Genomic DNA, 12,030 nt, shown 5'->3' on the forward strand with positions numbered 1-12,030 from the left:
TAACCATAAGATTATAAAACATACAGAGTGCAAAATGTTCTTATGCAGTAAATTATTATGTTTCTATTAATTCATGTTTCACTTTATGTACTTGTATTATGTGGTGAAGTTCCAAAACTGTGTATTTTACAAATGAAGGTGAAATAGAGAAATTTACACATAAATAAGACTTAAATTACCACTGTTTAATGAAATGTTAGTGGTATAACATTTCATTAAACAACAAATCAGTAGTAATTCCCAATAATTCAACAGTAATTCCTTCTTACTGTTCTCGAGGTCAAAAATGACTGCAAACAGCCCAAGAGTGACCCTTTTTAGAATAGGTTACCATTCAAAATTAACTGGAAACGTTTTTGAAGATCTTTATGCCACAGGGAATGAATTATATTCCTCCAGACAGAAGTGTAACAAGAAGATTAAAGGCACTAGAAATGCAAATGAAAAGATTCTGGTTTAAAAGCTGCATGATATAAGGGTGTTCGTTTAGGTTCATTTGTATATTCTCGCTTATCTGACACTTGTAGAGAAAAGATCTGACCTGAACAGTGCAGTGCAATAAACTGTAACAGACATTCTGCCTGGCCAACATTGAAAATAACCCTGTTATTTGATTTAGATGGCGCCATGTCCAATACTTAGCGGAGCAATTTTGGGGCCGTTGGCAGAAGGAGTATGTGTCTAACATTGCAACCAGACAATGCTGGCTTATACCAAGAAGGAACATGCAAGTTGGAGATATAGTCTTGGAGAAGGCAGACGATCTGCCCAGGAATGAGTGGCGCTTGGCAGAAGTTATTGAGACTGTAGTTGGCAAGGATGGCTTGGTGAGAAGAGTGAGGATACGTTTTGGAGACCGAAAACTGGGGAAGGATGGTAAACGTCTGAACAAACCTTCAATAGTTGATTACCCAGTGCAGAAGCTGGTCCTGCTGCTAGAGGAAGCCTGAACTTCCTGACATATCCTTTGATTTATGCAGTTCATAGTAGAATATGTTTCAGTTTTTCTTTTACATCTAGCCTTCAACATGGGTAATTTATTTTAGAAATCATTCATGATTAAAGTTTGAGATTTGTAGTCACTCATGATTTGGTGGGAGTGTAAATAACCCTCAGTTATTTGATTTAGTTTTGGGAATTAATATATTATTCTGATATTATCGTAATACTATATTTCTTAATATTAGTTTAATATTCTTAATATTGTGTTTATTATATTTTGGAAGTTTACTTTGCACTCTTAGTTATTTAACCTATAGAGACCTTTATCTTGAAAGGCGGCTTGCTGGAAAGGCGAACAAGATCGCTTGCGCACAGAGAGCGCGCATACATATAGATTGCTGACAGACGGAGACCAGGGGGGCAATCCAGCACACGAAAAACGTACCATCCCTGGGGGCCGCCATTGGCTAACAAGCCATCACCTGCTGTTAGCATTCCATTGACTCCCATTCATTTTGGCGTCACTTTGACAGCGAATAACTTTACATCTGAGGTGTTTAAAGACTCTACTTGTCCATTGTTTATTTCTAAAGAAACACGACAATGTATAAAAGGCTCCATTACCTTGTATCTTACGTTATGGCCCCGTAGAAGCAGTTTTTGTAAAAACGCAGTCAATCGGGGGGACGTGGAGGCATAAAGTCCAATAAAGTCAAGGGAGAAGCCCATAGAGAGTCATAAAGTTGCTCCTGCTCCTAGCTCATGGACAGCTCCTACTCACGCTCTCTGTGTCTGCAAGATTCAGAAGGGAATGATTCAGATTTCTCTTGGCACAGCTACTAGAAGACTTACAACTGTCAGACAGGTTGCTCACGTCACATCTACGTCATCAAGCTCAGTTTGAGTCTGCGCAGTACGCTCAGCCATCAGGAAGTGAGTGCTTCTAATTTGCTTCACTTTTCTCCATTGAAGTCTATGGGGTCGCTGTGTCGGAGACACGGAACCATGCGGTCATGGATTCACGGATCTGAATTCTAGTTCAAAGGTCACCTTTAAGTGAATTTAGGCATCTAGTCGCTGTTTGGTTTTATTTTATTTTATTTTTTGTTTCTTGTGTCTGTTGTTTAGCACCTGGTTGGAAAGGAGTACAACAATGTATACATAGCCTATATTTATGCATTTGTATAATGTTACATAGCATATCCTGTCTTTAAGATTGTTTTTATATGTGTTTGTTTGATTTATGAGTAATTTAAGTTGTTTATGGTAAATGTTAGTATTAATTTCGTAATTTTGTTGCTATATTGACTACTGTTTTTTTTTTTTTTTTTTTTTTTTTTTTTCATTTATATGTACATGAATTATTTACAAATTCAAATAATGTTAATTCATCTGTTTTAGCTCTTACGGTGTTGTGAAGGTGTTGTGAAGGCATTAAGGACAATAAACAGACAACATCAGTGAGAGAGCGAATTTCCTTTATTCAACCGGGCAGCATAGTAGAATGATCTGTATAGCTAAATTAGCATTATCAACAACATATGCAACCCATTCTCACTCCCAAGGCGTCAAACATTGAAGCATGGTCAAGCGCCCCCGGCGTCACAACGAAGATGGCAAAGTCGCCCCTTGGCGTCAGTCTATGGACGAATTAGAAACTCCATTGATTCCAATGGGAAACCTGTGGCGTCAACAGCAAGATGCAAATTTTACCAGCAGGAAATCGCGCTGAAGAAGTCTCATATTGAACACATCGCAAATTTGCCATCAGTTCACGTGTGCCATGTTGTTAAGCCATAAATACGGTGTCCTCCTAATAATGTTTGATTTTCTGTTTTCTGTCGATATTAATCAGATTAACTCCCTCATGTTCAGTCACTCCATTATATCCGTTCCACTGAGGCTTTGCGTTCATTGCTTTCTAATTCAAAACACCTTACTAAACTACGGTGATTAAACACAGTCTGTCACGTGACGTGCTATTTACCTTCAACCAGTTATAGTTAATCATATCAGGTTCAAAGTAGTACAATTAGTTTCAAAGTGGTATTTGTAGTAGAAGCACAGTAAAAACAACACTCACAATTTTTGTAAAGTAAACCTAGTTTTATTTACTGTGATATTTGTTGTAGTAACAGTAACCAGAAAACGTAACATGCTTTTACCACAGTATTGTTTTAATGTGATTTTTATTGTAAATGCACAGTAACCACAAAACGTACCATGCTTTTACCACAGTAACCTTAGTTTTACTGTGGTAGGTGTGGTAAAAGGACAGTAACCACAAAGCTTACCATGCTTTTTTACCTCAGTGTGCTTAGTTTTACTGTGATAGGTGCAGTAAAAGGATAGTAACCACAACACTCAAATAATATTATATATTATACATAATGATATTTTCTTTTCTCTTTTTTCAGCTGAAAAGACCAAAAGGGCATTCCGGACTCAGTCAGTCCATTATTGTTTGAGGAGAAGTAAACGGAGGAGAGGGAAAGCTGCAAAGGCAAATATTTGCAATGGTACGTATGTGTTGGTTTTAACCCTTAATCAAACATTTTATCAAGCATTTGTATTTTCTTAAAACTTACAAAACTCATAGCCCCATCAGTACGAACATAGTCTCAAAGTCATAATAATTCACAGTTATAATAATTCTCAGTTGCGCCGCTTCATGGAAAGTAGTCGGATGTCCCACACACTGTCAGAAAGTTTATATTAATTTCATTGTATTCTTTAAAATTATTACAAATTGGGCCCTGTCTTTTCATGTTCCAATGATACATGATGTCTCTCTACACCTCATAACCTACCTCTGTTTGCAAGAGTTGAAAAGCTAATTTGACTTGTCACATGACATCAGATATTCAATTATTTTGTCATAATCAGATCAGTTACACTGCTGATAACTGTCCCGTTTGCATGTAAATCATGTTTTTTGTAAATCACTGTTTTTTTTTACGAATTCATATGAATATTGCTTGCTATTAAAGACATACTTTTATTTATGGATATCATTGAACTTATTACATAAAAATGCATTTAACATTTAATTATGCAACACTCTTTACAGAAATAAATCCAACAGTTATATATAATCTGACTACTTGCATGTAATGTAATAAAATTACCTTCCTTTCTGTCTTGCAGGATTACTTGCAGATAACTTAGTCCTTTTTTCAAGATCTCTACAATATCAAACTCAACAGCTCTTTTAGGAGCCAACCCTCACAAGAGCTACGTCAACTAGCTTAGTGAAGTCTGTACATTGTTCGGTTCCGGGTGAAGTAGAGCCCGTGCATCAGGGCAATTGGGTGACGGTGCGACGCTGTATTGACAAAACACCGCTCTTCCGTTCCGATTACAACTTCAAATAGATTCTCCCCTCTCAGTGAAACACCCACTGAGAATCCTGTTGAATGTGCCCTAGTTATTGGCGATTCTATTACACAGATCGTGAAAATAGAGGCACCAGCCACCATAGTCACATGTTTGCCGGGAGCCAGCGCCTGACATCAAAGCAAATTTAAAAGTGCTGGCTAATTATTATTCACGTCGGCACTAATGATGTTCGACTCCGCCAGTCGGAGATCACAAAAATTAATGTTAAAGAGGTGTGTGAACTCACAAGTACGATGTCAGGCACTGTAATTTGCTCTGGCCCCCTTCCTGTTTGCAGGAGTGAGGAGATACTTAGTAGATTGTCCTCACTCAATGGCTGGTTGTCTAAGTGGTGTCCACAAAATAATATAGAATTCATAGACAATTGGAAAAGTTTTTGGGGCAGACCTGACCTGTTGAAAAGAGATGGTATTCATCCCTCCTGGGATGGTGCTGCTCTTCTCTCTAGTAATATGGCACATAGTCTTAGAGCTCAAACATGACAATCTGGGCCTCAGGTCAGGAAGCAGACCGACTGGCTAAACCGACCATCTGCTAGCGGCCTCACGTCACCAAGGTCAGATAAATCCCATCACATAGAACTTCTTTCACCTAGATATCATCATAGAGACTGTGTCTGTTCCCCGAATTAGGACATACAAAAAACTTCCAAACGCATCTAAGGGTAAAATTTTTATTGATGTTCAACAAATAAAAAACATATATAATACAAATGAGCAAATGATAAAGCTTGGGTTGCTGAATATTAGATCCCTTACTTCAAAAGCAATTATTGTTAATGATATGATTACAGACTATAATCTAGATGTGCTGTGTTTGACAGAAACCTGGCTAAAACCAAGCGATTACATTACTTTAAATGAGTCCACCCCACAAGATTACTGTTTTAATGAATCTCGTCTGAAAGGCAAAGGGGGAGGTGTTGCTGTAATTTATAGTAATATTTTCAGAATTACTAAGAAGTCTAGTTTCAAATATATTTCTTTTGAATTCTTTTCGTACATATATTCAAACGCGCATCCCTATAGACTGAACTCGTAATGTGCATGTGCACGCCTTCGGCGTTCTCACTGGTTCGCGTTTTTGAAGTTTGCACAGAAAGAACTTAAGAGTTTTCTGTTAAAACAGTGTCGTGTTAGCGGCCCCTAAGTTAATAACTAATGATCATTGTGACGGAAGTGAATCAATCAAAAGTAACTTTAGCTGGACAATAACTTTATTCTAGAGCTGCTATAAAGCCAAAACAATCTCTGTTACTTTAATTTCCTATTATAAATGTAAAGCCGCTTTGGAACAATCTACATTGTTAAAAGCGCTATATAAATGAAGATGACTTGACTTGACAACCTTTGCTTGGAGAGAGCCTTTCCCTTCAGCTTCCCACCAAAACAGACAAAAAGCTGGTCTGAGGTCCTGAAACACTGCGTTCTGTCTACGTAAGCACGGAGGGCGCGTACTGGACAGAGCAGTGCCAAGGCTGGGTCTGCCTCCTCCGAGGGCAGTGCTTTCAGTTTCACCACCTGATCCCTGAAAAGAGTGGTGGGAACCTTTGGCACGTATCCAGGCCAGGGTCTCAAGATCACATGAGAGTTAGCCTGCCCGAATTCTAGGCACGCTTCGTCAACCGAAAATGCCTGCAGGTTCCCTACCCTCTTGATGGAGGCAAAAGTGACCAGGAGTGCTGTCTTCATAGACAGGAACTTAAGTTGTTGCAACAAGCGAGTTGCAACAAGGTGCTCGATCAAATGAAGCATCAAACTCAAAATAAACAAGAATCGGCACACTGCCACTTCTGCTCCCAAGGATTTATTAAAATGAACAATGTTTCGACCCAAAGGGTCTTCGTCAGGCAAGCAACAATCATAGAAAGGTACAATTTATATCAGTGTGAATCATCACACCTGACACCTGTCAAACCTAACCTCATTAGTGAACTAATTACCCAATCATCCAATGCATTAATGACCTAATCAACAAAAATGTAACCACTAAGGCATCAAAAAACAGAAAAGCAAACTACAGAAGCTGGCGTTGAGGATGATGGTGGATCAACAAGGCCGACTGGAGAGAGAACAAGCCCAGCAGACTCAAGTCCAGAAGCAGATCCTCAGCACCTTGCAGGATCTCACATCCAAATTCGACCCTCTGCAGTCCAGATGCGCTCCAGCGTCTTGTTCGCTGGCCTCGTTGGCACCGTTCAGCCAGACCGCGACCAGCCAGGGCGCCTACGCTCAGTGCAGCCAAGCCCAGACGCGATACAACGAGATCCACGATTCTGGTCTCGAGAGCATCGAGGTGTTCTCTCTGGACCAGCTCAGCCCACCCACCATGAACGGGTTTCAGCAGTGCCCGACCTCCAGCGGACCCCCGTTCACCCACGCTCAAACACGCACGTCGACGTTCACTCAGTCCCACACACAAGCATACTCGCCCAGCACACTCTCGTATTCACAGCCACACACAGACTCCTTTACAGGGATGGATAGTAAATCAGGAGACATGCCCTCCACCAGTGCCCTCCAAATCAGTGTTTTCCATTTTATTTGATTTTATATAGTAATTTAGCTTTTTTTATATATATATATATATATATATATATATATATATATGAAATAAATATCACAGTAGACATAGTTTGTGATGTTGTCTTTTTATTTTTCCACATGATCAGACATATTTAGCCTACTACACGGTATCAATACAAATGTGTAGTAAATATTAAATTTGGGAAAACGCAAACCTGAAAACAGCAATAGTTTATTGGATAACACAGTATATGATAATGCATTGCTATATGAGAGATGTACAAATAGTCACAATGTTGTTCAAATGAACGTCAAACCAAACAGGGAAACAACAGTCACGGGTAACATCAGCTCTGCTTTGTAGAATACGTTTAGTTTGCATAGCAACACACATTTGGCGTGCATTGGCTAGGTCAAAACCAAATACAAAGCTATATAGTCTACCAGCTAACACCATTTCATCTTTTCTGATATGATTATGAATAGCAATCTTTATAATGTCAGTGTTGCCAAACTTTGCTTTTGTCAAAACAACAGCTGGATGTGTAATATGGGTTGCTGCCAGATCTGGCCAGCAGGGGGCAAAGCTGTCTCATGAAAGAGGGTTGTGAAATTTCCAGACACATTGAAGAAAATATGACTGCAAAAGAAAATGAGTGACAGTTGTTGGTGTTTAAAAGTGCAGTGTCTATGTACAAGGTTGTTTTTTTTTTTTTTTTTTTTTTTTTGCAGTTGTATTTTCAGTATGTAATTTTAGTCTTTAAATTCGAGCATGGTTAAACGTACAGTATGTAATTTTTCGCCGCTAGGGGTCGCTAACCTCTTTACAATAACAAAGGCGTAGTTTGATGACGCAGCACTTGCTAAGAATTATGGATCTTGTCGTCAACGTCAAGCCGACCGATCTAATAATGTTTATGGTTGACTGAATACATCGATGCTTTTATCATGACTGTGAAGCAGTTCGGGATTGCTAAGAGACAGCTATCAGCTCCAAACGCGACGCGAGCTCCCGCGAATATAAAAGGAATATGGACATTTCATTCTACCGAACTACACGCAAGTGCAGAATTACAACTCACAGGTCAGTTTATTAGACAAATTAAACTTGTGAGGTAACGCAGCGCTGTTTCACTTGGTCTAACATTACACTATCACACTAAACTGCATTTGAATGTGTTGAAATTAATGTGTTAGTTTGTCTGTATGAGACTAGCAGTAAGCTAGATCAACATTAGAATAACATACAGATGATATTCTAACATTTTATCATTGTTGAACTATATAACATTGATTAGTTTTATGTAAATGTGCTCACCTGTTTAATAAAGTAGGCTACATATAGGAGCGGTCGAAGTCTCGGACGTGGAGCTCTCGGCATCTCGAAAACACCGCGCTGATATTGATTCTCGTTTTAGTTCTCCTTTTTTATCCAAAGTCTGCTTGCCATGGTCCATAATGTTTGAACGAAACAACAACAGCGTGCAAATAGACATTGCAAAACTACACAGTGGTCCACGTCTGTCACCTTGGTTACTATCAGAGGGCTCTGGTTGCTATGGCAGTACGAGCGGAAACCAGGGACAACGCGGATATGACGCCATTGACGGCGACAAAACGGAAATAAAGAAACGGGACGTGTCTTCGAATTAAATTACAAATTTATCCTGGTTTGAAAGTTGTTGGAAACAGTCGGGATAATGTAAGTACACAACTAAAAAAAATATATAACATAGATATAGTGATTTTTGCTATTTTTAAAGCAAAAAAGTTACATATTGTGCCTTTAAATTGTACAATATCAAAATCCACAAGCGTCACTCTTCTGCACAATGAAAACCACAACGATTCGAACATCACAGACGCTCCTCAGCAAGATAAAAAATATTATGTAAAAACCTTTATTTAATTCAGTTAAATTGAACAATCAGCAAAAAAATCATTTTTTGAGTGTATTGGGAATATACTGTATATTGCTTGCTTTATTAGACAATATATATATATATATATATATATATATATATATATATATATATATATATATATATATATATATATATATATATAAAGACTGTTCATACAACATTTCAGAACTGTCAAGGATAATATACACAAAAGGCTTATTTCCATTGTGGTCCTTTATGTCTAAACATGGAAATACGGATCATATATGGAGAGAAATCATCATCAAGTTGTGCATCTCACAATACATCACCTGTAAATTAATGATTAAAAGGCCCTCTTTTTTTTTTTACTTCCATTTTTAAAAACACTTTCAACTTTTATCTGCTTATACAACAAAGTAAATCATTCCAGGCTATAGAACTAGTATATAAAAAATATTTTTTTCAGAAAAAAGTCATTCAGAAAAAAGTAATTCAGAAAAAAGTCGCTCAGAAAGTCATTTAGCAGTTACAATTCTATTGCTGGCAGTTCTAGATGGAAACTAGATGGCAAGCACTAAAATTGTTTAAGTGTAACACATGTAAGTGTAAATGGAAAAATTAATGGATATTAATGCATTAATTAATATCAAATCACTTTAAGGCCAATGAATTGGGTCACATACATTTTGTTTTTTATTTCAGAATGTTTATTTCAAAACAATAATACATTAACAAAAAATTGTGCTGACAAAGAATTATTCAACTAAATTGAGAGGAAGACTTCTTTTATATTTACTTATAGCACTTTATTTATTATAGCACTTTTTTTCTTCAGTGAATATCAATAGTACTTTGGTTTCTTGAAAGCCACTGCACAGTTCAGGTAACTTACTTTCCCAGAGCTTTTCAAAGTGTACACAGTCTCACACCAGAGATTTGGCTGATATGTTCTTGTTCTGACAGCAGTGACTCTAAACTTCTCATATGGAGGAATCAGCACCTCTCTCTCATTAGGATACTTTGAATATTTTGTCACATCAGCACCTTTACAAGTGTAGATTTCAAAACAAGATTTAGTTCCAAAACCTCGTGCTACATTAGGATCAAGAGAGGAGGATGAAAATGAGCCGAATCGAACCTCTGTGTTCAGAACATACTTATTAAATTCAGCATTTGTACCACGATAAGTGTAATAACATTTATTTTGTGTTTTCTTCAGAATCTGTATCGCTTCTGTTAACAGAAAGTAAAGTGAATACCATTTATATGTCTTGTTTTTGTAATAGTTTTTACCGTTACGGGTGTCAGGATTAAAACTGTTGTATATATTATTATCACTGTACATATAAATGGCGATTAACTGATTCCTTGTCAGGTAATCTTTTGGGAACTTGACAAAGTTTTCACCTAATTTCCAACTAATTTTATATTTAGGTGAGTTATTGATTTCCTTCTTCAGATATTTTGTCTTCACCAGATATGCCATTTTCTCTCTACAGCCGGAATAATAGTCATCGACAGAATTCGGTGCCATATCCAATGGAAATATCTGTCCTGCAGCAGCGCTGTGGTCCTGCAGAAACAAAAATCATAAGTATTAATCATCAGTCAGTATTAATGTCTGTAATATTGATACTAGAACACAAGCTTACCTGTCCTAGAGCAGCAAAAATGAGAAGAAGAGCTTCAATGATCAGCAGCATCTTGATTCAGTCAAATCCCTCAGATGATCTAGTAGATCTAATGAAGATCCAGAAACACAACAGCGTCTCACAAACACTAAATATATCACTCCAATGGCAATATGTGCAAAATAAAACTGTTCAACAATTTCTTACAAAACACATTTTAAATCCGTGCAACTGCATTTTTTGCTGATTAGCAATTTTAACTGTTTGAAATAATCACATAAAACTGTGATATATTGACCTTGTAACTTCAACCCCAAACTTACCTGAAAATACTGTTGTCTCTTTTTGAGATTCTGTGTTTTCTTTTCGTTATTTTACAGAAGTTCAGGAGCAACGACAAGAAGAGAAGATCAGAAAAGTCATTCGCTCACAGACGACAACGACTCTTCAGAAACACTGATGAGGAAGGTGCCTTTATATCGCTGATAATGTGTGTGTGTTTGAGAAATAATTGCTGTCTCTCGTGTGGTTTCATATTGGACAAACTTTGAGTTCCCATCGTTCTGAGATGAACTTTTCAACATGATTTCTTGAGAATTCATGATAACTTTATGCAATGGTGAATTCACATGAAATCGTTGATGAATATCTACAATCTAGAGATCTAAACAAGATGTGTATTAATCAACACGTAATATTGCATACGATAACAAATAGATATACTGTATATATATATATATACACATATAAATACACTCACATGTTTTTGGAGAGGTTAAAAAAGGGTTTTGCTCCATATCTGAAAGACAAAATACATCCAATATATATCTGATTATTTTATATTTTTTAAAAAAAGTTTGAAATGAAGAAGAAAATTTGACATGGTATCATTCAATTAGCATTTACGTTCACCATGTAACTTTTGGCCCTCTAGTGGTTAAAAAACAAAACTGCATGCATTTTGCGTAAGAACATTGTTTTGGTTGTGCTTTGGCTCTGTGTGACTGTGCGGATGAATATGGTTAACTTACTGCTCATAAAACATTCACTGCTAGGCTTAAGAGATTTTAGTTTAGATGGCGAGGATCTCAAGCTGACTAGCTAAAGACGTTACTGTAGCGTTACCCATTAATAGACACGGTACTTGAAAATAAATTCCGGCCCAGCACTACAACAACCCATAATAAAATGACCCTTCACAATGAACTCTGTTAGAGAGCTACATATGGCAGTTTATCTTTTTCTCGCCTGTTGAGTAATAAAAACACCATCTCTGCGTCGCTTTTACAACAGTTCAATTCCCTCAGTTCTCGCCATCTTCGAAAAGCCCAGCCGATGTTGATTCTTGTTTTACAAGCTCTGTCACGTTCTCTTTCTGCCAGCAGACTCTTCTCTGTTCATCTTTTTTAAACGGGTGATTCCCCAGATGTTCAAGATTTAACTGCTCCATGTAAACCTTTCTCGCTCATCATGACAACTAACCTATGCCACTCCCACACCATACATGCGTCAAAGTATCTGGAGCAACTTTATGACGAGAGAATGAAGGTTGCCGGGGTTACACTCTTCTGAAGGACATCCTGGGATTTTTAATGACCACAGAGAGTCAGGACCTCGGTTTAACATTTCATCTGAAGGACGGTGCTT

At 37.5% G+C, this 12,030-nt stretch overlaps 1 protein-coding gene across 1 annotated transcript; it reads right to left on the bottom strand.

Moving 5' to 3' along the window:
- Positions 1 to 9,457: 9,457 nt before the first annotated feature.
- On the bottom strand, positions 9,458 to 10,772 carry LOC307172120 (NAD(P)(+)--arginine ADP-ribosyltransferase 2-like). The gene is made up of 3 exons (XM_079894185.1): positions 10,707 to 10,772; positions 10,405 to 10,492; positions 9,458 to 10,325 (listed from the first exon to the last, which is right to left on the bottom strand). The coding sequence occupies exons 2-3, from the start codon at positions 10,453 to 10,455 to the stop codon at positions 9,594 to 9,596; spliced, it is 783 nt and encodes a 260-aa protein (XP_079750311.1). The 5' UTR covers positions 10,456 to 10,492; positions 10,707 to 10,772; the 3' UTR covers positions 9,458 to 9,593.
- Positions 10,773 to 12,030: the final 1,258 nt, after the last annotated feature.

This window comes from Squalius cephalus, assembly GCF_949319135.1.
Source record: "Squalius cephalus genome assembly, chromosome: 1".
Classification (NCBI taxonomy): Eukaryota; Metazoa; Chordata; class Actinopteri; order Cypriniformes; family Leuciscidae; genus Squalius; species Squalius cephalus.

Coding starts and splice junctions, on each gene's coding strand:
- LOC307172120 (XM_079894185.1), bottom strand. CDS start 10,455: ATGCTGCTGATCATTGAAGCTCTTCTTCTCATTTTTGCTGCTCTAGGA. Junction 10,326..10,404: donor TTTTTGCTGCTCTAGGACAG/GTAAGCTTGTGT, acceptor TTGTTTCTGCAG/GACCACAGCGCTGCTGCAGG.